The 26,175-nt window shown below is 50.7% G+C and overlaps 1 protein-coding gene across 1 annotated transcript in view; it reads right to left on the reverse strand.

Moving 5' to 3' along the window:
- Positions 1-26,175, reverse strand: part of BMP7 (bone morphogenetic protein 7) — a 94,550-nt gene that overhangs the window by 52,350 nt on the left and 16,025 nt on the right. Inside the window, exon 2 of the mRNA XM_012467506.2 lies at positions 6,617-6,809. Within this exon, the coding sequence (XP_012322929.1) occupies positions 6,617-6,809 (193 nt within the window). The remainder of the gene's footprint in view (positions 1-6,616; positions 6,810-26,175) is intronic.

Below are 26,175 nucleotides of genomic sequence, written 5' to 3' on the forward strand. Positions count from 1 at the left end.
CTCATCCTTAATCCCCAGCCCAGGATTGTGCCTTCATTTCCTTGCCTGTGAAAAAGGGTGTAGGACCAGGCACGGCGGCTCATGCCTGTAATCACAGCTCTCGGGGAGGCCAAGACAAGCGAATGACTTCAGGCCAGGAGTTTTAGATCAGCCTGGACAGCATAGTGAGACCTCATCTCTACAAAAGTGAAAAACTGGCCAGGCATGGTGGTGTGTGCCTGTGGTCCCAGCTACTTGAGAGGCTTGGGTGGGAGGATCGCTCGAACCCGGGAGGTGGAGGCTACGGTGAGCTGTGATCACTCCACTGCACTCCAGCAGAGCAAAAGAGCAAGACCCTGCCTATCTCTATCTCTAAAAAAAAGAAAGGGGTGGGCAGGGATAAGGGTGCCTCCATGGGGGGTTGTTGTGGGAAGTAGTAAAGAGTCCCCATTGCATGCAATTAGCTTTTGTCATCATGACTGTTCACAAAGGCAGCCATCCCTCCTCCCAGTATAGACAAGCGTCATGGGTGAGAGGTGGCTCCAAGATCGCATTGTGGACTCAGCTAAATTGATGGAAATGTAAAGGGAGCAGACCTTTCCCACAGGTGGTCTACAAGATGGGAGGACTGCCCACCTCGCAGGGACACCCGCTAGGCTTCACTGCACATGACGTAACACCTATGGGGAATCAGGGAAAATGCGGGCCACTTGCTCAGGCCCCCCGCCCGCGGCAAACACTCAGCAAATCCGGCCACCACCTCTATTCTCCCCATGTAGCCAGGCTTGGGATGAATTATGGGAAGAAATAACAGGGCCAGAGATCAAAAAAGCCACCAAGGCCCACCAGATGGCCTCAGACCACAGGACGGGAAGCCAGCGGGCATCTGGCCCCTGAGGCTGAGCGGGGCATGCCAGCCGTGTCTCCGGCATTAATTGGATTGAACACAGTGGTTTGCTGTCTCTGCCCAGCAGGGTGGCTTTTTCCAGAGGGATCCTGCAGATCCATGAGAGGACCCCATGGGGAACCAGAGGCATGAAGGGCCTGCCACTCCCGCTCAGGCAGCTTCAGGCTGGGTTCTGGAGTGGGGCCCAAAGAAACGGGCTGTGAGCAAAAAATGCCAAGGCTCCTTGACGAGGGCTGCCCTCCTCTGACCTACCAGGACATCCTGGAAGTTCCCAGCAGCCAGAAGGAATCCTCCTTGCCCTCTGAAGAGGCTACTTGGGAAGCTGAACCGGTACATCCTGAGAAGGCAGCTCAAAACCAGAGCTCATGCCCTGGGGCTGAGGTGTAGCGGGAAGGGGTAGAAGCCAGGAGACGAGAAAAAAGGCACGTAGCCTTCTTCTGAAGCAGCAAGAAGCTCCAGAGGCTTCCAGAAGCTTGCAGAAGCTTCTTGAGCCAGAGTTCAAAGAAATCTTCACCCTTAGCCAGTCCCTTTCCTGTGCGATTGAGACTGACAATTATGGTCTGGACTACACTTTGGGCTCAGTCTTGTAGGAAGAAAAACAGTCTTCTCTGAGAGACCAAGCTGAAGGGAACATGGAACGTGTCGGAGAAGGCCATCGTGGTGAAACCCTGTCTCTACTAAAAATAAAACAATTAGCCAGGAGTGGTGGCACACACCTGTGATCCCGCTACTTGGGAGGCTGAGGCAGGAGAATCACTTGAACCTGGGAGGCGGAGGTTACAGTGAGCCGAGATCTCTCCATTGTATTCCAGCCTGAGTGACAGAGTGAGATTCCATCTCAAAAAAAGAAAAGAAAAGAAAAGAAATCTCTTTTCTTCCATCTCTTGGACATGTAAGACAGCTCACGGGTGAGAAATTACAGAGCTCTTAACCACCTGTTCACACCCCAGCACACAGGGAATCAACCTGGGAGCTTTTAAAGCACACCAAAGCAACCCCCACCGATCAGGAGTTTTAAAATCCTCTGTGATTCTAATGCACAGCCAAGGCTGAACACCAGCTCAGGACCCATCAGTGGACCCATCTGAGCCCCAGGTGAGGAAATCAGCACTGTGGGAATCACACGGTCATGGCTAAGACGGTGGGCACTGCAATCTAAGAGCTGGGGTTCGAGTCCCGCCTCTGCCACTTTGTAGCTGTGCTGCTTCCCACCTAGAAGCCAGGCTCTGCACCTGTAAAATGGGGATGACACGTCTTCACAGGAACCTTTCCAAGGCATGAAACAAAGCTGAAGTGTCCAGCACAGTCACAAACAGTATGCCCCACGCAACAAGAAGCCTCGGCCACAGGGGTGGGGATGCGCTCGGAATGTGACATGGCTCTCTGCCCAAACATGCTCGTGGGGCCTAACGGCAGGGCAAACCCTACCCAGACTCTTGCTCCCAAGTCCTAAATCTGCACATAATAAGTCACCACCACCCCAGGGTCCCCAGGGAAGGACTGGCCAAGAAACCCACGGCCCACTAGCGACGGGCCACCCTGGGAGGGGGCTGCAGCATTCCTCCTTCCTCATCCAGCTCTATCTGCCTTCTCAGGTCTGTGGACCAAAATCATCAGGGTATCCCCTGGGAGCTTCTCAGAAAGACAGAAACTCAGGGCCCCCATCTCAGGGCTGGTCGAGGGCAGGAGCCCCTGCCTGGACTAAAGGGACCCAGGGAGCTAAGTCCAGGCCTCCTCTGCCAATCCATCCCACATGGTGGGGACAGGCGGGGGGCAGCTCCCTCTTCCTCAGAGTGACTCAGGCTGCAGCTGATCCAAATCTTGGCCCTGGAGTCCACGCTGAAGTCACCCTCCTGGCAGCCAACGTCGCTGAGATGAACCCAGGGACATTTTCAGCCAGCTGCCGACATCATCTCGACCTTGGTGGCGGCCGACTCCCTCGGAGCAGATTCTGTTGCCCTGGCTGGCCTTGGCCTCCCGGCGGGTGCTCAGAGGCCAGCTCCCAAAGCAGAAGTGTGTCGCCTACATGTTGGGCAGCACTGCGGAGGGGGCAAGTCTGGGATGCACTTGGGGAGAGACGGGGAAGGCTGGGATGGAAGGCGCCAGGTCCCAGCTCCACAGCAGAAACAGGGTAACCAGCACGACCCGACCACAGATATCCTCAGCTTCAGCTGGAACCAAAGTCCACATCAATGGGGACAGGAGGAACAAGTCCAGCTCCTAGAAGCCAGTCCCCAGCTGGCCTGGCCCCAGGCCTGGGGTTCAGAAAATGAGGAGAAGACTCCGATCCTTCAGCAGCCCCCTCTCGCCCCTGCAAGGCCTCTGGAGCCAAGGTCACTGTCCCCAGACCTGCCTCTGAGCCCCCACTCACTCCACAGCCCGCCAAGGGCGGCTCCAACATGCCTTTCCAGCTGTCTGGGGCCGCGCGTTAAGCAGGGCCACAGGGCTGTGGAAGGCCTCCAGTTCAGCTCATTATCGGAATTTAATCTGGATTCCAAGAGATCAAGAGGACTCAGTGGAAAGTGACTCCCACAAGGGGAGAGACGCTGAGGCTGACCCAAAGCCAGCTAATCCCCAGCACCCCCGGGCTTTTCCTGGAGCTCAGGCACAGCTCGTCAGATGTCCCAGCCCTGCACAGCTGGGCGGCTGGCGGCACAGAGAACGAGGCAGCCACACGGCGGGCGGGAGCCGCGGGGCAGGGTCTGGGCTCCTCTGGGCTGAGGAAGGCAGGAGACCTTCGGCTGGAAGAAGTCGTGCGGCCCCAGGTTGGGGACATGCAAAGAGCCCCATCTCTGAACAGGTGAACTGCAGAAGCATGGAGGATTCGAAGAGCATTTTCAAATGCTCTTTGTCCCCATTGGAAGACAGCAGAATGAGGGGAATCAGCACAGTGGACACACATGGGAAGGCAGAGCCACCACCTGGGCTTCCTAAGGAGGTCTTCCTCCACCTGCTGCTGCGATGACGATGCTACTAACGCAGGTGACCATGTATTGAGCACCTGCTGTGTGTGAGCCACAGTTGTAAGGATGTTACCCTCTTTCATCCACAGCACAACTCTGGAAGGGAGATTCAATTATTATCCCCATTTTACAGAGGAGAAAACTGAGGCTCTGAGAGTTGACTCTTTCCCAAGGCCACACAGGTACCTGGTGGCAGGATTTGAACCCATGCTCTTAATAGCTGGGGAACTACATAATAGGGGTGTCTTGGTTCTAGATTCAAAAACAACCTGTCCAGACAATGAATAAATAATATTTTTTAATTTAACCATTTAACTTCTGAAGAATGGAGGCTTTGCTTCAGGAGACACAGGAAGAACATGTAGAAACCTAAAGAAAGCAGCTCCATCCTTCCTCCCCCTGCTTCTCAGCCCACCCCTTCCTCACTCATGGCTCCCACCTGCCATGTCCTCTCCTCTGCTGGAACGGGAGTTCCCACAGGGCAGAGACTCATGTCCAGTTCCTTCCGGTTGATGCCCTCAGGCAGGGCACACAGCAGGTACCGTGCTGTGGGGGCTGAGTCGCCCAGCAGGCCAGAAGCCCCCGGAGAAGGACCCCAGCACTAGAATGAGCACCCTGAAGCCCGAGTTGCTTGTTGCCGGCAGCCTGGCTGGGAGGATGCCTGGAACGCCCGTCCCTCCTCGAAACACAGAGCTTCAGGCCTGCTGTCCACCCCCGCAGGCCTCAGGAGCCGCCCCATGGATCTCAGGCAAGACAGCAGAGGCACCTCAGACCATGATGGGACCAGGTGCCCACGAAGCAGGAGCTGGGTGGCAAATCCAGAAAACAGCCTGGACACAGAGGCCATGGTTTCATCCTAAACAAGGAGCTCCCTGGCTGCTGGGAGTGGACGTCAATGCCACCTCCCAAGAGAGCTGCCCAGCAATGTCTACCAAAGCTACCCATGTGTGGGCCCTCTGACCCCACAATTCTATCTCTAGAACTTTATCTGACTGATAGACATGAACAGGTGTGTCAGCAAAGATACCCGCCCTGCGGCACCATCCCTCATAGGACAGAGGAGCCAGCGTACACGCATGAAACACAGCACAACCCATGCATGGAACAGTGAGGGGACTCAGAAGACAAGGGCACCCCGTCTGAACCACTGGGAAAAGCTGCCAGGTTCATCATCCGACGATGAAAGCCAGGGGCAGGAGTGAGTGCACCTCAGGGTTCAACAGGTGAAAACAGCAATGCACAGATACATTTGCTGATTTCAGGAGACTCAAGAAACTGGCAGCAGGGACTGCCTCAGGGAAGGGGCCTGGGAGCCTTCATTTTCACTACGGTTTCTTTTCTTTCTTTTTGATCGTATACCATGAATATATCTTGCCTACTCAAAAACATTTTTTTTTTTTTTGAGACAGACTCTTGCTCTGTCGCCCAGGCTGGAGTGTAGTAACCCAATCTTGGCTCATGGCAACCTTCTCCTCCCAGGTTCAAGCAATTCTCCTGCCTCAGCCTCTTGAGTAGCTGGAATTACAGGCACACGCCACTACGCCTGGCTATTTTTTATATTTTTATTAGAGACAGGGTTTCACCATGTTGGCCAGGCTGGTCTCGAACTCCTGACCTCAAGTGATCCACCTGCCTTGGCCTCCCAAAGTGCTGGGATTATAGGCATAAGCTACTGCACCTGGTCTAAAAACAAATTTTTGAAAGAAATATGTTTCATAAGCATGGGCTCCAGCTTTGCAAGCCTGGGCTCACATCCTAATGTGGCCACATTCTCTCTGGGTGGCCTCATTCTTTGGCTTCAGGTCACTTCAGTTCTCCCCATTTCGCAGATGAGTCACCACTTCCGAAGGCTATTGTGAATATGAAACGAGATAACGAGTGCAAAACACTGGAACACTCAAGAACAGTTTTGTTTTCTTGGTACTTAGATGAACCCCCAAATAGCAGTGCTTGGCAAACGTGGCTGTAATGGTTCTCCTGTCCCTGTCTGCGGTAACAAGTCCCCTTTCTAGCTGAAGATACTAGGCCTGCACATCACAAGGAGGTGCCCACACCACCTTCCTTCCGTTAATTTCCCTGCCATGGCACCCCAGTGGGGACACTAGACGTCTGACAGCCTGAGGCGTCCAGCAACCCAGCCACTGAGAAATAGGACCTTGGTCATTTCCGCCTCAGGACTATATGAATAGAATGCACCTGCTAAACGTTCCAGCCCTTTTTCTTAGCTTCCTTACCTCTCACAAGACCTTGAAATTAATGGATCTTGATAAATTAAAGACTTTCAACACACGTTTGGTTTCTGACCTGGTGATTCTTGGAAGGCTATGAGTTCTCTGTTTATTTTTTGATTTGAGTTTTTTCCTTCCCCTAATGTTTTATTTTAGATGGCCATTTTAATTGGTTGCCTGATGTCATGCACTGGGTTTCAGAGTGATGAATGGGAAAGAGGTAGCCCTTCGCAAACGTTTCTTTCCCTTCCCCTTTTCTTCTATGTCCCTTAGCACCCAGCCAGATCCAGACTGCCTTTAAATACCCGCATGGCACCACACATCCCCAGCCTCCCTGGCCTTCTACTACTCCTGAATTCTTTGTCAGTCATTGCCTTAAGAAAGTGACATACACCATCCACATTCATTAGAAGAGATAGCTGGTACAGGGGCTGGCACATGGTTGCGCCGATCTGACCCATCCTCTGGCTGTCACCCCCTTCTTCCTCTGCCCCCAGAGGGAACTCAGCACCCCTCCCAGGTACCCATACAGCACCCACCTGCCCAAGTGCTCCTGGAGCACCTGATAAACGCTGATCCGGAACGTCTCATTGTCGAAGCGTTCCCGGATGTAGTCCTTGTAAATCCGGAATTCGGCTGCTGTCACAGCTTCCCCTTCTGGGATCTTGGAAAGATCAAACCGGAACTCCCGGTGGTGGTAGCGCGGGTGGAAGAATTCCTTGTCATGTTCCACTGGAAGGGGAAGAGAACACACATCGGCACCAACAGCTCGTTAGTGTCTGGGCTTCACTCCAGCTGCAAGTCCAAGCATCTTGCCTAAGCTAGATGGAGGCGTGCCCACTGCCAGTGACCCCAGAGACAACCGCTCCTTCTGCACCGACACACTGCAGACTGGAGGGTCACGGGCTCAGACCCCATGGTCCCCACGGTCATCTTGAATGACAAGAGCATGACTCTGTGTCCAACCTGCTGGGAAAAGTAAGGCGCTAACCACAGCCATCCAAGAGGTCCTGGCCAGACTCAGGTCCCAGTGGCTGAGGCCTGGGTTGGAATCTGGCCTCAGCCACTATCAACACAGTGGCCCTGGAGAAGATAACAGAAAACCTCTATGGACCCCAATTTCATCTTCTAAAAATGGGGATCACAATCCTCCTTCATGGGTTGTGGTCAGGGATGAATGATCTAATTCACACAAATAGTTTCACATCTGCTAGGGCTGGATAACTGTTAGCTACTGTTGGTAAGCATAAATCTTACTGTGCGTAGTATGGGACATCTCTAGGACCAGGGGTTCTCAGCCTGAATGCACATGAAAATCACTGTGGAAGCTTTTAGAAAATATTGATGTCCTGGCCCAGGTGTGGGCTGGTAAACATTTAACAACCGGCTCTCTGGGACCTGATATGAAGCATCTGCTGATGCCACGGTGTAAATACCACCATCCTGGCAGATTTCAAGCTCCCAACGTGAGGCCACTGAACATGGATGGGAAGAGAAGCACGCAGTGGGCTCCAGCATGCAGCTGCTCCTACCCGCTCCTGAACCAAGGAAATCCATATCTTTTTAAAGCATCCCCAGATATTTCTAATGAGGAGCCAAGGTTTACAACCACAGCAGTAGACTAACAGCAGTAAAAGGGGTGAATGGCAGAGTGCGGGGGGTGTGGGGACAGGTTGGAAATGACTTCAGGACAAAATAAGGAAAGAGGCCTCCGCTCTTCTCACTTCTCCTGGCAGCGATATTAGACTAAGATGTCATGTCCATTTCATAGATGATAAGCACCAGGATGAAAGCCCAGGAATGGTGTTTCCGGGTGGGGACCTGTGGCTCCTGTGGCTCATGCCCTCTCTGGACCAAAATGGAGCAGGGATGACACTGGGAGCCACGGAGGGCTAGAAGGGGCAGAATGATCACGCTCAGGCCAGTGGGAAGAACCTGCAGAAGACACCTTTCATCTGCTGGAAAACACAGCCCATCTCCACTTCCTGTCTGGAGGTGGGGAACTGGAGAGGGAGAGGGAGAAAGAGCAGACCCAGTTTGGCCACCAGATTGGTCAGAAGAAAGGAGAAATGCGATCAGCAACCTTCAGCTCTCAGGCTGGGTTATGGCTGCCTGGCTCCAAGCGGGACAGCAGGACGGGAACTCCCTTGAGGAGGAGGTTCACAGAACTGGCTGCCGCAAGACCCTTGCTGAGCGGCTCCATTAAAAACGATCTGGTTTAAACCTTAACAATAGTCCAAAAAGAGAGCGGGATGAGGGCAGGGAGCACGGGGGAACCCACTGAGGCTGTTCCCTATCAGGAAGAAGGGGCAGATGAAGTCCCTGAGGCTGGGGGCTCTGGCTGGGCACAGGACTGTTCCTGTCTTTGGAGAGACCTTGGGAAGACAACCTCTGAACTGCAGCTGCTGGAATCCTGGGCCGTATATGGAGAGCTGGCAGGAGGGAAGGGCTCTCCAGAAACCGTTCCAGGGTCCCTCCAGATGACAGCTCTCCTTGTCAAAACACACCTCTCATGCCCACAAGGAACCCTTCTCTCCAGATCCCATCTATGGGACAGGCCGGATGAATGCGAGACAAGGCCACCGGGATGTCACCAATCCCCCACTTTTATTTCCAGAGAAGGCAGGAGCCTCTACAAAGGACAGCCACTTTACCAAGTGAGCCTAGGGAGGTGACCCCAAGTGGGAAGGCGGGGCAAAGGGCCTGACTATGTCACCGTGGGAATGCCCCGGGCCAGTCCTCTGTCACCTTTCCAGCTCAGTCAACCCTCACGCCAGCCCTAAGAGGTAAGCAGCCCTAGGAGGTGGGTATGGTACTGCACATGTGGGTGGGGCATGCACCTGAGACCCAGGAGGAGTCCAGTGGCCTCCCCAGGGCCAGACAGCTGGGATTCAAGCCCAGGTCCTGTCCAAACCAGAGTCCTGAACCACCGTGCATCTCAGCTGCTGCATGAACAGGTTTGCAAGGGGCGGTCCTCTGTGTGTTTGCTAGAACTTTCTAACTGCACTGTTGCATACATGTAGCATGTAACGTGCGTAAACCAAAGTTAACCCAGTCATGGAGATTCCTCCCAGGTCAAGAAAAAGAACATTACCAACTCCCTCTCCCTCCCTGGACTTCTCAAACCATAGGTTAGCTTCACCTGATTTTGAACATTCTCTGAAGGGCCTCATACAATATATCATCTTTTGCACCTGGCTTCTTTCATTTACCAGCTTTTCATCCATGTCATCGTGCATGTTCGTTCATCCTCACGGCTGTATGATAGTCCATAATTGTACTAGAGCACAATTCATGTAGCATTCTATAGTTCATGGGCATTTGGGGAGCGTCCAGATTGGGGCTCTGAAAGCAGTGCTGCTATGAGCATCATAGGACACGTGCTTCACGCCCAGAAGTGAGATTGTGCTTGTGCAGCATTAGTCACCCTGGAAGCCATTCCTAATGCACTGCATCTGAGAGGTTTTTGGTTTTTTTGTTTTTTGAGATGGAGTTTTGCTCTTGTTGCCCAGGCTGGTGTGCCATGGCACGATCTTGGCTCACCACAACCTCCGCCTCCCAAGTTCAAGCGATTCTCCTGCCTCAGCCTCCCAAGTAGCTGGGATTACAAGTGTGTGCCACCACACCCGGCTAATTTTTGTACTTTTAGTAGATATGGGGTTTCACCATGTTGGTCAGGCTGGTCTTGAACTCCTGACCTCAGGTGATCCGCCCACCTTGGCCTCCCAAAGTGCTGGGATTACAGGCGTGAGCCACCACACCCGGCCCTGAGAGGTTTTTAAGAGAGAACATTATAGGAGAGAGGTGGAAGAGGCCAGGCCGGCCCCATGAAGGAGGTAGCACAGTCTCCGGACGATTCATGGCTTCTCAAGTGCTTTCTCCAGGGAACCGGGAGAGGTGAAGCACAGATGAAGTCTTGTTCCAGCTATCTCTGTTCTCCACCGCAGCACAGTCAGACCTCCGCAGGCCAGGAAGAGCCCTTGCGGTGCACCATGCTTCAACTTTCAGGAGAGAGGGCTGCTCCCGCAATCATGCACAGGGGCCAAGTCCAGCGTCTTGAACACGGTGGGTCCCCAGAAAACCTCAGTTCCCTGCCCCCAGTGCTGGATGAACCTGGCTTCAGAACAGCCCCACTGGCAGAGACACCATCAGCCTGAGCAGAGAAGGGGGCTGGGGAACATCTGGTTTACCAATGAGGATGGCTGGAGAGCCCAGAAGTGCAAAGCGCATGTTTGCTGAGTGCTTACTCTGTCAGCCCCGCCCTGAGCACTTTTTGCCATCATCTGATGGAACCCCATGAGGCAGGATTGATCCCCATTTTACAAGTGAGGAAACTGAGGCTCAGGGAGCCAGGTCACTTGTAGAAGGTCAAAAGTCAGGTGAGCAGCTGAACTCCAAAGCTCAACCCTCATGATCTTCACACTCTCTAGAGCCAGGTGGCCTGAGTTTCATCTTAGCTGTGCCACTTACCAGCTGTGTGACCTTCCCCAAGCTGCTTAATCCCCTGTGTTCCCCTCTCCCAGTGGATAATCACAGTGGCCCTTTTTCATGGAGTTATTGGAAAGATCACAGAAATAAGCCATTTGCTCACAGGAGAAAGCCACAGGTGAGCCATCTGAGTCCGTCAGTGTTACAGGGCCTCTAAAACAATGAGCCGGAAGAAGACAATCAATGCAGAAAAAGCAACATGTGCTGTGGGCATCTACACACTGCACTTGTGATTACATTTGCAAAAAAAAAAAAAAGTGCAATAGACCGAACAATAAAGATTTGTTTGAATAAGCATGACATAAACACAGGTACAATCATTAGAGTCACGCCCAATGAAAAAAGGAAACACTGATACATAATTACAAATAGAAGGTTTGTTGTAACAGCTGCAGGTACAACCGTTTTTAATACATAATATAAACTGTATCTTAACTGTTAGGGTACCAGGGTTACAAGATTTCTTTTCTAAAAAGAAACTCAGGGATAAAGTGAGGAACTAAATTTCTTGCAAACATCTGTGGGCTTTCTGAGAGGATTTCCTTCATTAATTAATTGGAGACTATGAGAAGCAGGAACCACAATGTTACTCTATTCTCCCTGAAATTCACATCGTCACATCTTCTGAAAATAATTTTATATGCATTACCAAAGAAAGAAGTCATGAAGTACACACACGCGCGCGTGCACACACACACACAGACACACACACACACACAAATAAGCAGTGAATAATTCAAAGTTCAAACCAAATTCCAAATCTCATCTTTCCAAGGTTTCCCTTTTCTAGGGAAGCCACTCCGCAGTGTGAAATCTACACCATTTCAACTCAAGTGTCAAGACAATTGAATTGTTAGTGCTAAAGGAGGTAGAAGCTTGCATGTATTTTTCAGGAGAAAATATGTCTTCATACTTCCTTCTTAAGTTACCATATGTAGTTGATTACCCAGGACTTAGTTTTAAATTAAATGTCTACAGTTGACATCTCCCATCCCCACAGGGAAAACCCTCCTAAGGAAGCCCAGAGCCTGGGAGTCCAGCTTTTTCTCTCTCTGCCTCCAGTTGCATCCTAGCACCCCAAAGGCTGAGGGAGCTCATAGGCATTAACAAAGGACTTTCATCTTCAAAAATTAAAAGGGTTCAAATCCCCAAGACCAAAAGATAAGTCCAAAGAAAATGGATTCTGGAAAACACCATCCTGACAGCAAACAGCCCCATCACTGTCCCAAAGACATGTCCAGTGTCCTTCTTTTACCAAAACCTGAAATAGCCCCAAAACTGGCCCTGAGAGGGGGGAATTCCGGGCTGAAGGTTGTCAATAATGGGTTAGAGGCAGGTAGAAACAAAAAGCTGCCAACCTGGGTGCCCCCTTCATGATCCTCTGCCATGTCAGGGAAGACTTCTATACCAGATGAGACCTGCCCCCAGCATCACTCAAGAGTACCTTGCCTCTCCCTAACAGCTGAGGTTCTTCCTCCCACCTACAGTTATGAGAAATATTCAGGCAAACCCCTCACTAAGTTGGAATTCTCTTATTCAAAGGGAGGGCCACAACCAAAGAAACTGACAACCTGCTGTGTAGACTTGCAAACGGCAGCACATGCCTAAACATTACCATCAGTATTCAGAGCCGTGCTTTGTGGGACAGTATTTAACATCCTAAAAGTTAGGGGTTATGAACCCAAGCATATGCATATGTACAGTTGTACACAATAATACACAAAACTAAATGAACAAAATAAATTGTTACAAACATGAGAAAACAGGAACAGAAGACATAATGTTTCTCTTGCTGCCTGGGAGATCATTTTGTGCTGGGCACAGCTCATCGGGATGAGCAAAGTTGGGGCATGACTCACTGCAAAGCACAAGTAGAAGCCACGCCCATATCTCCCCCTCCCCATCCCCCGTCAGTCCATCATCACTGTCCCAGATGAGCCGGGGGATTCCAAGGGAGCCACCATCTTGTTCCATAACCCTCTTCTCCCAGTTGAGAGGTGGGAGGAAGCCAGCCTTAACCTTGGCCACACATGGGTCTTCTTTTATTTTTATTGGAACCTGATATGAAAGAGCCCCTGTTTGCTCTCCCTGCCTCAATCGCTAAGGATGTAATCCGGTGCTCTGGGAAGCCCCTTGCCAGCGCCCTGTAGGGAAGGCTGGTCTGTGAGAAAGAAGCTTCCAGGCACGGAGGACTGAGGTTGGAACTGAGGAGGGAGACCTGCCTGGTTGATCCCTTGGTCTGGCAGTCCCTGCCCTTCCTGAAGTTTGGGGTTTTAGCTCTTCCAATCTATGAGTTATGTTGAGATCCTTCAAAGAAGTCCCCTTTAAGCTAACTCTAATCAGGTTGCTGCCACGTGCAACCACGGCAGTTCTGAGCAAAACACACACAAGCCCAATTGTACACACCCAAACGTGGAAATGGAGAGGCAGCAAACACTCCCAGGTAGCTGCGTTCTCTCCAGGTGACCGTTCACCGTGAAAACCGCTTTCTTCAGACTTGGATCATTCCCAAATGTAAGACGTCCCCCTTGACTGAGCTCTGTAAGAACAGGGCCCAGGACGGTCTCAGCTCTGGATCCCATGCCCTGCAGAGCCTGATGCTTAGCAGGGTCTCATGAATCTTCTGCATTGAACACATTACTCTTCACACAATTCCTTTCTGGTCTTTAAGTAAACTGCTCTGTTGATAACATACACACAGTAAGGCACACAGACAAGCGTTCATGAAGTGTGATGAATTTCCACAACGTGAATACACCCAGAGCAGGACACAAAACATTTATTACCAGCTCCAAAGTCATCCCAGTCGGGGCCCCTCGCAAACACCAGTCCCTCCTCCCTAAGACTGACCGCCTTCCTAACACCCAACACCACGGACTCTCTTTGCCTCCATGGCACCTGACTACGGAATCACAAATGTGTTCTCTTCTGCATCTGCAGCCTTCATCAGCCTCACTCATGTGGTTCTGTGTACCAGTGGTCCATGCATTCCCACTGCTGTCTAGAACCCTATCGTATGAATAGGACACAATTCATTTTTTATGGTCATTTGGGGAGTTTCCAGTTTGAGCCATTACAAACTATGCTGCAGTGTGTACTCTTGTACACGGCTTTTGGTGAACACATGTCCACTGGGTAAATGTCTTGAAGCAGGATTTCTGGTCAGAGGGTAGGCACGTTCAGCTTTAGTTCCACATCTGACTGTTTCCATGTCAACAATTTTGGTGAAACAGCGTATGAGGTCAAAGGAGACACAGTCCCTAAAGAGATCGTTCATTTTCATTGATTTTGGCAAATCCCAGTGCCTGTGTTCAGGCACTAGGAAGGTGGGAGGCAGCTCTGCAGGTGGGAACTCTTCCCAGGAGAGGTGCTGAATGGACTCCTGTGGAAGGACAGAGGCCGACCAGTCCCACAGGGCAGGGAAAGGCACTGCAGGCAGAGGGAAGAGCATGGTCGAGGGCCTGAGAGACAAGAAATAGGGCATGCTGGAGAGTTTAGGTAAGAGGTTTGCTGAGAATAACAAGAAAAAAGCAACAAATTCCTCATTGGGAAAATGCTTGAATGTCAAGTGAAGGGGTTGATCATCGATGTCATCAATCATGATGGCTTGGTCCCTTGTTACACAAAGCAGTGCCCTGACCAGATGTATTTTAGATAGAGGACTGGTGACCCTGTGGAAAGTGGGATTATAGAGAGTGAGGACAGAGGCAGGGAGCTCAGAGGAAGCTCTGGATCAGAGATGATGCATACCCAGTACGTGGGCCCTCCTCCTCCTCTGGTACCCGAGGTAGGCATCACTAAACAATTGCAACACTCTTTCCTTAATTCTGCCACCCAGGTGACCACTAGCAATCTGGACGGGCTCAAGAGAAAAGGTGTCTGCATTTTCCACCCCTTGTCAGGACCCCAGAAGTGTAATGGACCAGACGTGCTTCTCCAGGGGAAAGACAAGACAATTAACCAAAAGCAGGCATATGAAGACGGGGAACTGGAGGATGCTGCCCGCTGCTGGGCTGGAATGCCAGGAAGGCAATAGCACCATCAGTAGATACAAACGCAGGACAGATCGCTCAGGAGGTAAAGTGGTAGGGAAGAAAACACGTGTGACTGCAGACAGGGGAAACTTGAGATCACTGTTGGAAAAAGAGGTTTAGATAACCCTGGCAAGAACACTCAAGCTGGGAGCTGTTGAATTGGGTTTACAGATAAAGTTATGCAGGAAAAAAGCATCTATGATGAGGAAGACCAGCATGGCCTTGGAGCAACATCTGGGCGCTGCCTGGGAGAGGGAGAACGAAGTCACCAGAAGGACTTGGTCCAAAGGAAGGGCAGGACCAGGGGACAGGCAGGGCAAGGTGGCCCAGTGGTGGCCAGATTCAGTGAAAGGGGGCAGGGAGACCCCTCTTCCAGGGACCATTCACTGGATTTGGTCACTGGCTGCTCAGAGACCTCAGGAAGCAGCTGTCATGGGGACGGCAGGGCAAGGTGGTCCAGTGGTGGACAGATTCAGTGAAAGGGGGCAGGGAGACCCCTCTTCCAGGGACCATTCACTGGATTTGGTCACTGGCTGCTCAGAGACCTCAGGAAGCAGCTGTCATGGGGACAGTCATGCTCTTGCTGAAGATCAAGACTGTGGCCAGTTGCATATGACAGACATTTGTATCCAGGAAAAGGGGAACCATCAGCCCAAGCAAAGCCGCCTTCATTTCCTCCTGAAGTCGCGCTCTCAGCCAGGGCTGGAAAGAGTTGATAAATGGATAGTAAATAATCACCCAGCAGCTCCTTCCAAAACTTTATGGTCTTCAGAAAAAATTTGGTTAACCTTCCAGACTATGCGGTCCTCTCACAGCCCCCAAAGATGCCGCTAAACTACAAGACAGGAACAAATATTTCATGAGCAAAGGGATGCTTTCCAGGCAAAAACCACAAGTCCAGCATTAGAATTCCGCGTTCCTCACTCAGAGTCTGGTTTCTGTGAGCACAGACTAGCCCAAAGCATTCTTCAGCTCCAGTTAGGGGCTGGGGACAGACCCCTGCACCCCGCTTTAATGAGGATGGGGCTCAAGGAACTGAAAGAACCAATCAAAGTCTACATTATAACCAGAAGCTACAACTGAGTTTTCACGAACCCGAGGACTGCTTAGGGCTCCATATCCCAGAACTTCCCGGGTGCCCATTTAACTCTGAACCTACCAACCCTGGCTCGCTCTTTTCCTAGAGGGCCATAGCTCATCTAGAAGGTTCTGACACACATCAGACCTCACTGGAGCTGACTTACCCCGGCTCCCGTTAGGAGGCAGTTTGCGGCCAGCTTCAGGGACATGAAATTTGATGATGGCTCTTCATTCATTCAGAGATTTACATGGCGAGATTAAGGAGCTTGGAGAAGCCACCAGAGGTGTGCAATAAACTGGGAATTTTGGAAAGTGGAACAGACACCCCCAACTACTCTAACGGGGAAATATTCTCTTAATGACATGAACACGGCTGTGCCTGGGGAGGCCACACTGACACACAGAGCTCTCGGGAGAAGGGAGGAGAATGCCCTGTGCCCAGGGATACAGAACATCACCCAGAAGGGGACAATGATACACGCTGCCCAGATAACACCTCCACTGTCCTCATTCAACAAGCACTTCCTGGTCACCCCAGCATGGGCGTGAGAACCCTCAGCTGTACTGTAGCAGAGCAGTTCATAGAAGCTCTCTTAGATTGCAGCTCTGAAAACCTATGGAAACCCTAAACCAGCTAACAGCCACCATTTTAAAAAACTTTTATTTTTAATTGTGGTAAAACACACAGAACATACAATTTACCATCCTGACCCCTTTTATGTGTACAGGTTAGTCGTTTTAAACACGTGGGATGCCATTCCTGTGCCTCCAGTCTCCAGGACTCTTTTCATCTTGCAAAACCAACACTCTGTCCCCATTAAACACTAATGCCCCTTTCCTTCTCCTCCTCCAGCCCCTGGCACCCACCATTCTACTTTCTGCCCCTATGAATCTGACTGCTTTAGGCAACACCTATAAATGAAATCACACAGTATTTGTCCTTTTGTGACTGGCTTATTCACTTAGCAAAATGTCGTCAAGGGTCATCCGTGCTGCAGCCTGTCAGAATGTCCTTCCTTTTTAAGACTGAGTAATATTCCACTGCATGGATGTGCATGGATGGGCCCTGTTTCATTTATTCATCCCTAAGTGGTATGTGGTGGCTTCCAGGCTTTTTCAATTGTGAATAACGCTGCTATGACTGTGCAAATATTATCTCTTGGAGACCCTGCTTTCACATCTTTTGGGGATATGCCCAGAGGTGAAATTGCTGGGTCATATTGTAGCTCTATTTTCAATATTGTTGAAGATCCACCATACTGTTTGCCATGGTGGCTACACCATTTCATGTTCCCACCAGCAGTCCACGAGGGTTCCGGTTTCCTCACATCGCCACCACCACTTGGGATTTTCTGTTCTGTTTTGTTTTTTTTGTTTGATGGTGACTATATTAGTCCGTTTTTATGCTGCTGGCAAAGACATACCCGAGACTGGGAAAAAAAGAGGTTTAATTGGACTTACAGTTCCACATGGCTGGGGAGGCCTCAGAATCATGACAGGAGATAAAAGGCACTTCTTATATGGCAGTGGCAAGAGAAAATGAGGAAGAAGCAAAAGCAGAAACCCCTGATAAAACTATCAGATCTCATGAGACTTATTCACTCTCACGAGAATAGCACGGGAGAGACCCGGCCCTGTGATTCAATTATCTCCCCCTGGGTCCCTCCCACAACACGTGGGAATTCTGGGAGACACAATTCAAGTTGAGATTCAGTGGGGACACAGCCAAACCGTATCAGTGACCATCCTGATGGCTGTGAGGTGGGCAGCCAGCAGAGAAGCCCGCCCACCGGCCTGGCCGCCATTTCACATGTCCTCATCTCACTGAATCCTTACGAAAACCCCAGTCAGAGGCAGGGGCACACATCGTGACCACTTTCCAGAGGAGGACACTGAAGCTCAGACCCTTGCCCAGGGTCACACAGCTGATCTGAATCCTCAAAGGCCCATACTCTTCCCCACTCGGCCATGCCACCGCTCTGCCTCACCCTGGAGCTCCCAGCAACCTCCTAGCTGTGACGACGATTTGCTAAGGACAGCTCCGAGCTGAGCCACGCTCTTGGCACCTCCATGTACTTGCCACGTAAATCTCCAAGCTAAACCCAACACGAAGGTTCTGATCTGACTCAGCTCCCTCCCAGGCTTGTAAATTTTGCTCCTGCCTAATGCCAGTCCCCCTTGAGGGAGGGAGGCTGACAGCCTGAAGGTTTTGTAGCATTCCCCCATCTCCTCGTCAGCCCTCCCCAGGCCCCCAGACTGGGGGGCAGGGCCCTGCCTGGCAGAGGGCACACAGGCGGCATTGTCTCCCCACTCCTTCCCCGGTTCCTGAGCTACTTCAACTCTCGAACTTTCCACCAAATGCTTCAGCTGCCAGCAGTACCACCTGGAGTCCGACCTGCCCAGCTCTCCAAGAGGGTCTTTGGAGACACTGCCTCCTTGTTAGTTGCTGGGGGGCTGCGTCCAGAGACATGAGGCATGGAGGCGAGACCACGGGCAGGCCAGGCATCTCCCGGGCCATCCTCTCCTCATGAGCCCTGAGCCTGCAGCCTGCACAGATGTTGGGGTAGGGGCCAGAGGGAATGATTGTACCACAAGATTAAACACTTCAATGTCAACATGTGTGCAGTGTTGCTTGAACAATGTTATCATTGTGAATTGAATGAACCAAAGGGTTTAGGGGACGGGGTGGGGAGAGGGGAAAAGATGGGTTTAATTATCTCTAGCGCTGAGGCCAGTTCTTCGCCTAAAAAGACCCAGACGCCCGGAAAGCTGAAAAGAAAAATGGGCTGCCAGCACATCCATCTTTCTACTATGGACCCAGGCAGCCCCCGTGGCCCACGGCTTCCCACCTCCCAGGGGGAGGAACACAGTCCCCACGGATCCCTGGGTTCCAACACCATCCTCAGCTCATGAAATTGAGGGAAAACAATGAAACGTAGTTTCTATCTTCAGCGAAACCAGTAGATCTCAGCCAGAGCTGGCTTTGTCCTCCCCTCGCTCCCATGGAGGCACCTTGGCCGATGTCTGGAGTCATTTTTGGTTGTCGTAACTTAGGAGCTGCTGCTCCTGGCATGTTGTGGGTAGAGACCAGGGACCCTGCTAAATGTCTTGCAATGCACAGAACAGCCCCATTCAACCCCAAATGGGACTGCTGCTGAGTTGAGAGTCCTTGGCCTGAATGGATAGACAGGCAGAGCTCAAGAGGGTCAAGAAACCTGGGCTCTGGCCTCCTCTGTGCTGTCAGCTGGCTGCTATAACCCCAGGCTCACTGGGCCTCAGTTTCCCCCCATAACAAAGGAAAGAACTGAATTTCTCTGAAGTCCCTTTTCTCACCTATTGGACTGTTCCATGGAAAGCTGCTGATGCTCTTCCCGTCTGACCTCTGTGTGGTTCACCCTAACACCTCGAGGCAGCTTGGAGGCTCTATCTGTGCTGTCTGGTACGACACTGAGACATGTGGGGCTACTGAGTGCTGGAAATGTGGCTCCCATGACTCAGATCTGAACGTTTAATTGTATTTCACTGAAATTAATTTAAATCTAAATAGGTGCCAGGAGCGGTGGCTCACCCCTGTAATCTTAGCACTTTGGGAGGCCGAGGCTGGCAGATCACCTGAGGTCAGGAGTTTGCGACCAGCCTGGTCAACATGGTGAAACACTGTCACTATTCAAAATACAAAAATCGGCCGGGTGTGGTGGTGTGCACCTGTAATCCCAGCTACTCGAGAGGCTGAGGCACAAGAATTGCTTGAACCCAGGAGGCGGAGGTTGCAGTGAGCCGAGATGGTGCCACTGCACTCCAACCTGGGCAACAGAGCAAACATTCCATCTAAAAAAATAAAATAAAATCATAAATCTAAACAGCTGCATGTGGCTCACAGCCTTCCTAGTGGACTGCCTGGGTCACAGGCCTCTCCACCGCTGCAGAGGTGCTGCTGACCACACTGCTTTGTAGCACCAAGGGTTTGTTCTCAGAGGTGTAGAAGTTTTTTCTTTAAAACCTTGGGATTAGTGGCTTACACCTGTAATCCTAGGACTTTGGGAGGCCGAGGCAGATGGATCACTTGAGGCCAGAAGTTGAAGACCGGCCTGCCCAACACGGTGAAACACTGTCTCTACTAAATATACAAAAATCAGCCGTGCATGGTGGCACACTACTGTTGTCCCAGCTACTTGGGAGGCTGAGGCACAAGAATCTCTTGAACCCTGGGGCCCAGGTTGCAGTAAGCTGAGATTGTACCACTGTACCGTAGCCTGGGTGACACAGCAAACTCTGCCTAAAAAATGATATTAATTTAAAAAAAATGAAATGACATTCTCAGTGTGAGAAATTCTGCAGAAGCAGCAGGAAATTCACTCCTGACTTGTGGGTTTGGGGCCTGGGCTGGGGGCTGTTCAACAGGTGCAAGGATCCCCACTCACGAGGAACTGCTCACGAGGTCACCTAGGGAGCAAATGTCCCCACCAAGAGCCTGGCGAAAGGCATCCTGCTGGTAATTGTCAGACGTGCCAAGTTCAAGACCGCAGGGACTTTGCTCAACGCCTGCCTGGGCACCACAGCCCCTCCCGACGACTGAGTTGGTCTCACCCCCACTGACACTCTCCCTGCGCCTCCTTCCCTCTCAGCCCCTTTCATTTCCCTCCCATAGCCCAACTACTGGGATGATTTTGGTGAGAGGCCTGCTGACCTGTTTCTCCACTGTCCTCTCTTCTAGATTTTAACTCCAGGAGAGTAAGAACTGAGCAAAGGAGCAGGACTCAGGAGGTTTCAAGAGCAGAGCTGGGCAGGAGGGCGAGTCTGGGCTCTGCCACTTGCTGGGGTGCATCACTCCTCATCTGTAAAATGCAGGTGGTGCTAGTGATATAACAGCACTGACCCCACCGGGCTGCCGATGAAAGCCCAGGAGGAAAGTAGACCAGAGATGCTTTACCTTCGGGATGCCCAGAGGCACACGCGAGCTTATTAAGGCACAGGCCACTGGGCCCCACTCCTGGCGTGTCTAAGGCGGGTGGTGTGGGGTGCGCCCGAGAGCATGAATGTCTAACATGTGTCCAGGTGACGGTGATGATGCAGGTCTAGAAACCCCACCTGGAGAACCACTGGAAAGGAGCGTGTCCGTGGAGCACCTGGCACACGTAATGGTCTTGGAAGATACTCGCTATGATTGTTCTGTTGCGTAGCACTGTTCACAGAACACCTCCCACACTTGCCAGGCACTCAGCAGCTTCTCCGGAGACTTCGTGAAGGGGGTTTTGAAACTCTCTCCATGAGAAAATCAGGAGGAAGACATCTGCGCCTTAGCCTCACCCAGCTCAGGACGCCGGAGAACTGGGGTTGAGTGTGGGCTGTGGAGCCTGGAGGTCTGCTTCACATGCAGGCTCTGCCAATCATCAGCAGTGACCCAGGACCAGTTAACCCACCTCTGGAAGGATCAGCTCTTCCTTCCACAAAATAGGGACAGACAGACGCCCCCAGTTACGGGGCTGTGGGGAGAGTTTGAGGACACGGAGGCTGGCCACCAGGAAAGGTGGCAGAGACCTGTGCTCCCAGCGAGGCCAGAGCAGGCCCCAGGAGCAGCCAGGTGGGGGAAGTGAAGCTGCGGTCCTCCCTCCCTTCCCCAGGACAGGAGGGGCCTGCTCAGACCTTCCCCCAGAGACGCTTGGGTCAGCTGGGCAGACACAGCTGGTTTCAAGTATTTTAGAAGCAAATCAAATCAAATGAGAATTTATAATCCTTCCTGAGGCCTGGGTTCCATCAGCCTAAACTCATTAGGCCCAGGAGGTGCAGGTGCAGTGAAGGAAAAGAAGGCTCCGCCTTTCCTTCATGCCCAGCCCCTGTCTCCCTTTCAAAATAAGAGTCTTCTTTAAACCCACACTCTGTCCCTGGACCAGAGTAATCAGCTTCATTTCTGAAAACAGGGTGGTGCAGAGACGTAGAAAAGCCGCCCCAGGGTCTGAGCAGGGAGGTTTGGTGGAAACTGGAAATTTCGGTAAGCCTCACTTATTTCAAGTTCACATTGTAAGAACTCGAACTTAAATTCCTAAGCTAAACTATCAAAACACCCTTAAAATGGCATGGTTGTCCCGTGAATCTATTTCTGGTGTAGGAAGCAGGAGAATATGAGATCAAACCAAAAAAATGTGTTTTTTAAATTTTTGTTTTTTATAGAGATAGGGTTTCACTGCCACCCCAACTGGAGTGCACTGATGCAATTACAGTTCACTGAAGCCTGGGACTCTGGAGCTCAAGAGATCCTCCCGCCTCAGCCTCCCAAAGTGCTGGAATGACAGGCATAAGCCACCCCACGGGGCCCAGAGACTTGTTTTTAAATTACGTTTTGTGTCCTATATGAATGCAACTGAAAGGGTTGCAAACAGACTCAAAAAATTCCACTTGGGGTCTTCTCTCCAAATTATTGCTCCTGCGATTAGTGATTTAAAAGCATTCTTGTCACTTAAATGGATATAAAGTTTAGAAGCAGGCAAGATGAATGTATGCCGTTAGAAAACAGGACAATCGTTACCCCTGGGTACAAGCACAAGGCGGTTCTGGTCTGTTCTGTTTCGTGATCTACACACTGGTTACCCTGTGTGATTGCTTGGCAAACCTTCACCAGCGCTCTTGATTTCTGTGCTGTTCTGCACATGTTACAGCTTAATAAGCGGTTTTATTAATAATAAGTGTTGCTGGCGTTACCCATTGCCAGTTCTACTCAACAGACACTTGTCACCATACTAAGAGGTACAGTCAATTCAACAGCAGCTCTTTGGGGAAAGATAGCAATATCTTAATCAATTTAAAGACATCCTGGTTTTCAGCCACTTTGATAAGCAAAGATACCAGGCAGTAGGTGTAACACACGTAACTGCAAAACCCTGATGTGGCTTCCTCCTGCCCTCATTGGAGACTCTCCAATTAGCAATGCTGTTGACTGGCCTGCTCCAGACCTACCTTTCAGGCCCAAGAAGTTCAGGATCAAGTGTAAGAGGGAAGGCTCAGGAACCGGATCTCCAAATCCAGTGACGCTCCACTGGGTATGTGTTCTTGGGCCAACTACCACTCTCTGCTCATTTATCTGCTCTGTAAAATAGGGGTGATAATAATAGCCCCTGCCTGAAATGGCTGTCATGAAAATCAAGTAAGTTAATATTAAGTAAAGAGGACAGGCCAGGCATGGTGGCTCATGCTTGTAATCCCAGCACTTTGGGAGGCTGAGGCGGGAGGATCACCTGAGGTTGGGAGTTCGAGACCAGCCTGGCCAACGTGGTGAAACACCATCTCTACTAAAAGTACAAAAGTTAGCCAGGCGTGGTGGTGGGTGCCTGTAGTCCCAGCTACTCAGGAGGCTGAGGCAGGAGAATCACTTGAACCCAGGAGGCGGAGGTTACAGTGAGCTGAGATCGCGCCACTAAACTCCAGCCTGGGTGACAAAGCGAGACTCCATCTCAAACAAAAATAAAACGAAAGAAGACAAAGGGTGGTTGGCACACAGTAAGCCTTTGACAAATGTTTGCCACCAGGAAGATTATTAAAATGGCTAACATAGCTGTAATCAGATAGCAGCCACATGCCACACCCCAGCCCAGGCACAAAGGGCCAGAGGCTGACCCCGGCAACTCTGTTGATGTAGCCTGGTCCACCTTCTAGACCCAACTGATGAGTGAGTGAACATGTGACTCAAGCTGCTCAAGAGCCTCTCTCCAAGAATTTTAGTTGAATGCAGTAGTTCAACCATATGACTAAGAATCCCAATTTCTTCTGTCTTTTTTGGTCTGTCATTGTCTGCATGTTGACTTAATTCTTAGCCCTCTTGTCTCATGGTCACAAGATAGCTGCTGTGGCTCCAAGCATCATGTCTTCACAAAACCACATTCAAGGCAAGAAAAGGGGGAAGAGGACAGAGAGTTCTGTTTGCTGCGTGGCCACGTATAGAAAGCAAAATATTTTTCAGAACCACCTCTCAGCTTCTCCCCTAATCATCTCTTCCAACCAATGGGCTTAAAGATGCACCCAGACCCCATCACATCAGTCTCCCATGGGAACAAGCAGAAGGAATATACATGCCCAGAACCCTTCACTAGAAAACGTTTGATCAGGCCCTCAGTGTAAGCACGAGGTTCCACCATTTCACCAGGGCAGGCAGGCGTTTCTTTCAAGCAGCTCTGCACCCTTGGCTAACAAACACTGACACAGGATTCTTAAAATGCTTTGAGTCTCTTGATCTGTTCATCCTCCACTCAGGGCAAACAGGAGCCGCCTGTCCCACAAGCAGAACTCAAACCAAGCTCCACCCCAGCCTTGGCTTCCTCCCAGGGGACAATAATTCCTGACCTCCTCGGGTCATTTCCAAGAAATTTTGCCACTATCTCAGGAGATCAGGAGGGTTACCTTAAGAGAACAAAGTTTGTTTTCAGCAAACAATTGGCTGTTGGATAGAGTTCTATAGAATCTTCAAAGTTAGAGCTAATGTACCTACTTGTAGGTAGTTTTGAGTTTAAAGAAAACCTAAAATCCCTCCGTGGGCTACAGAGGGTCTGGTTAAATGAATGTCAGTGGGCCACCGACCTTCTGTATGTATTCGCAGTGGAACACGGTCATCTGGAGACTTTGGAAGCTGCTTAGGGCCTCTATTTATCTGTGTATACAGTGGAGCCACATCACATGTACAAATACCTTTTGTAAATCTAACTGTATACAACACGGAAACAACAACAAAGAGGGAGGGAGAAACCTTTTCCATCATTTGAATGTGGTCACCCAACAACCACTTCAGCCCACTCCTCCCGCCCCTGCCTCCCACCGTGCCGGCTAGACGCCAGCTGCACACCCTCACACCCTCCCTCCAAGCAAGGCTGGGACTTAGACACAGTTTGGCCCAAGAGACTTAAGGAGAAGTCTTCCATAACCTTCTAGGAAACCAAGAGATAGGCAGGCAAGGAGAGCTCTTTGCACCCTTCCCCATCCTCCTGCCTTGAATGTGAGATTGCATGAGGATGAACTGGCTGGGGTGGCAGCAGCCATTTTGTAAGCATGAGGTAACAGGCATGAGGAATCTGAGGATGGTGGTGGGAGGAGGTGGGAAGATCGTGGATGCTTGGATGGTATCACTGAGCTGCCACCCCAAACTTGAACTCGCCTCCCTGAAGACTTGCTGTTAGGGGAGATGATGACATGTGTTTGTGCTGAAGCCACCACAGGCAGGTGTTCTGTGAACTGCAGCTGAACGAGTTCTAAATGAAACACCATTCCTCTCCACAGAAGCAGGTAGTGGGCATTAGGACACGTGTCTCTCATAGTATCTGCTGTCCTAGAGGGTGTTATCAGTCCTTGTGTAAGTAGAACACCCGGAGGATCCCTGAATATCCCGTACCAAAACACTTTTCTTCCGGTGTTTGAAGATAAGTATTTTGGTATAGTATGGGGCCAACACTGAAGCCGATTATTTCATCCCATGTGCAGCGGAAGACGCCTCGAGCTGCTGCAACACTGGAAGAGAAACTGGGAGAAGGACTCAGCCACGCGGACACATGCATAACGAAGCAGCTTCCCAAGGGAATTCAAGGGTAATTCCCACTCTGCCCAATGTCTCTCCTGCCTGCTGTTTTTAGCCTACCCCCGACACAGTGCTGACTGCATCACGCTTTTTCAAATGCCCAGGATTCTTTTCCAAATCTATAATGGGAGCTGAGTAAATAACACACATATAATGTTTGAAATGTGAAGGTACTATAGTCTTGGATATGAGGGCTGGATTTGGTGACAAACTTCCAGGCATCTCCAGGGAATTGCAGCTGCAGAACTAAAACATCATCAGTCCATGGTCATGTTCCCCAGTGACATCGGTCTACTGTCATGTTTACAGATAAGACAGGAAGAGGCTCTGCAGAGAGACTGGGCCCCCAAGGCAGCCTGGAGCAGCCCTGTTGACTGAGAGTTCCCTGCAGGAGAGGACTGAGCCCCTTCCTGCCACAATCTCATTTAATCCCAGTGTCCTGAGCCTTGAGCCACCCATCATAGAGGGAAATTGAGGCCCAGAGCACTCTGACCCTTTCAGTAACTTGCCTGAGGACACACACCAGTGACCTGGACCCAAAGACAGACAGATCTGCCATCTGCAAAGCTAGGTGAGTGATTTGTCATCCCTGATCCCATTTCAAATACATAAAAATCAATGTGGAAATCATGCCATTTAATGAACAGCTGGCATGGGCAGGTCCTCACTTCAAATGAAGAAATGGGCCAGTAGCTCACACCTATAATCCCAGCACTTTGGGAGGCCGAGACAGGAGGATTACTTGAGCCCAGGAGTTCAAGACCAGCCCGGGCAACATGGTGAAACCCAATTTCTACTATATACCTATATATATAGGTATATAGAAACCCAATTTCTACTATATACATATATATATATATATAATATACACACACACACACACATGTATAGTACTTATATATATACATATGTGTGTATGTGTTTATATATATATATATATATA

Source organism: Aotus nancymaae, unplaced genomic scaffold (genome assembly GCF_030222135.1).
Source record: "Aotus nancymaae isolate 86718 unplaced genomic scaffold, 86718_ANA_hifiasm-v0.15.2.pri h1tg000029l, whole genome shotgun sequence".
NCBI classification, from domain to species: domain Eukaryota; kingdom Metazoa; phylum Chordata; class Mammalia; order Primates; family Aotidae; genus Aotus; species Aotus nancymaae.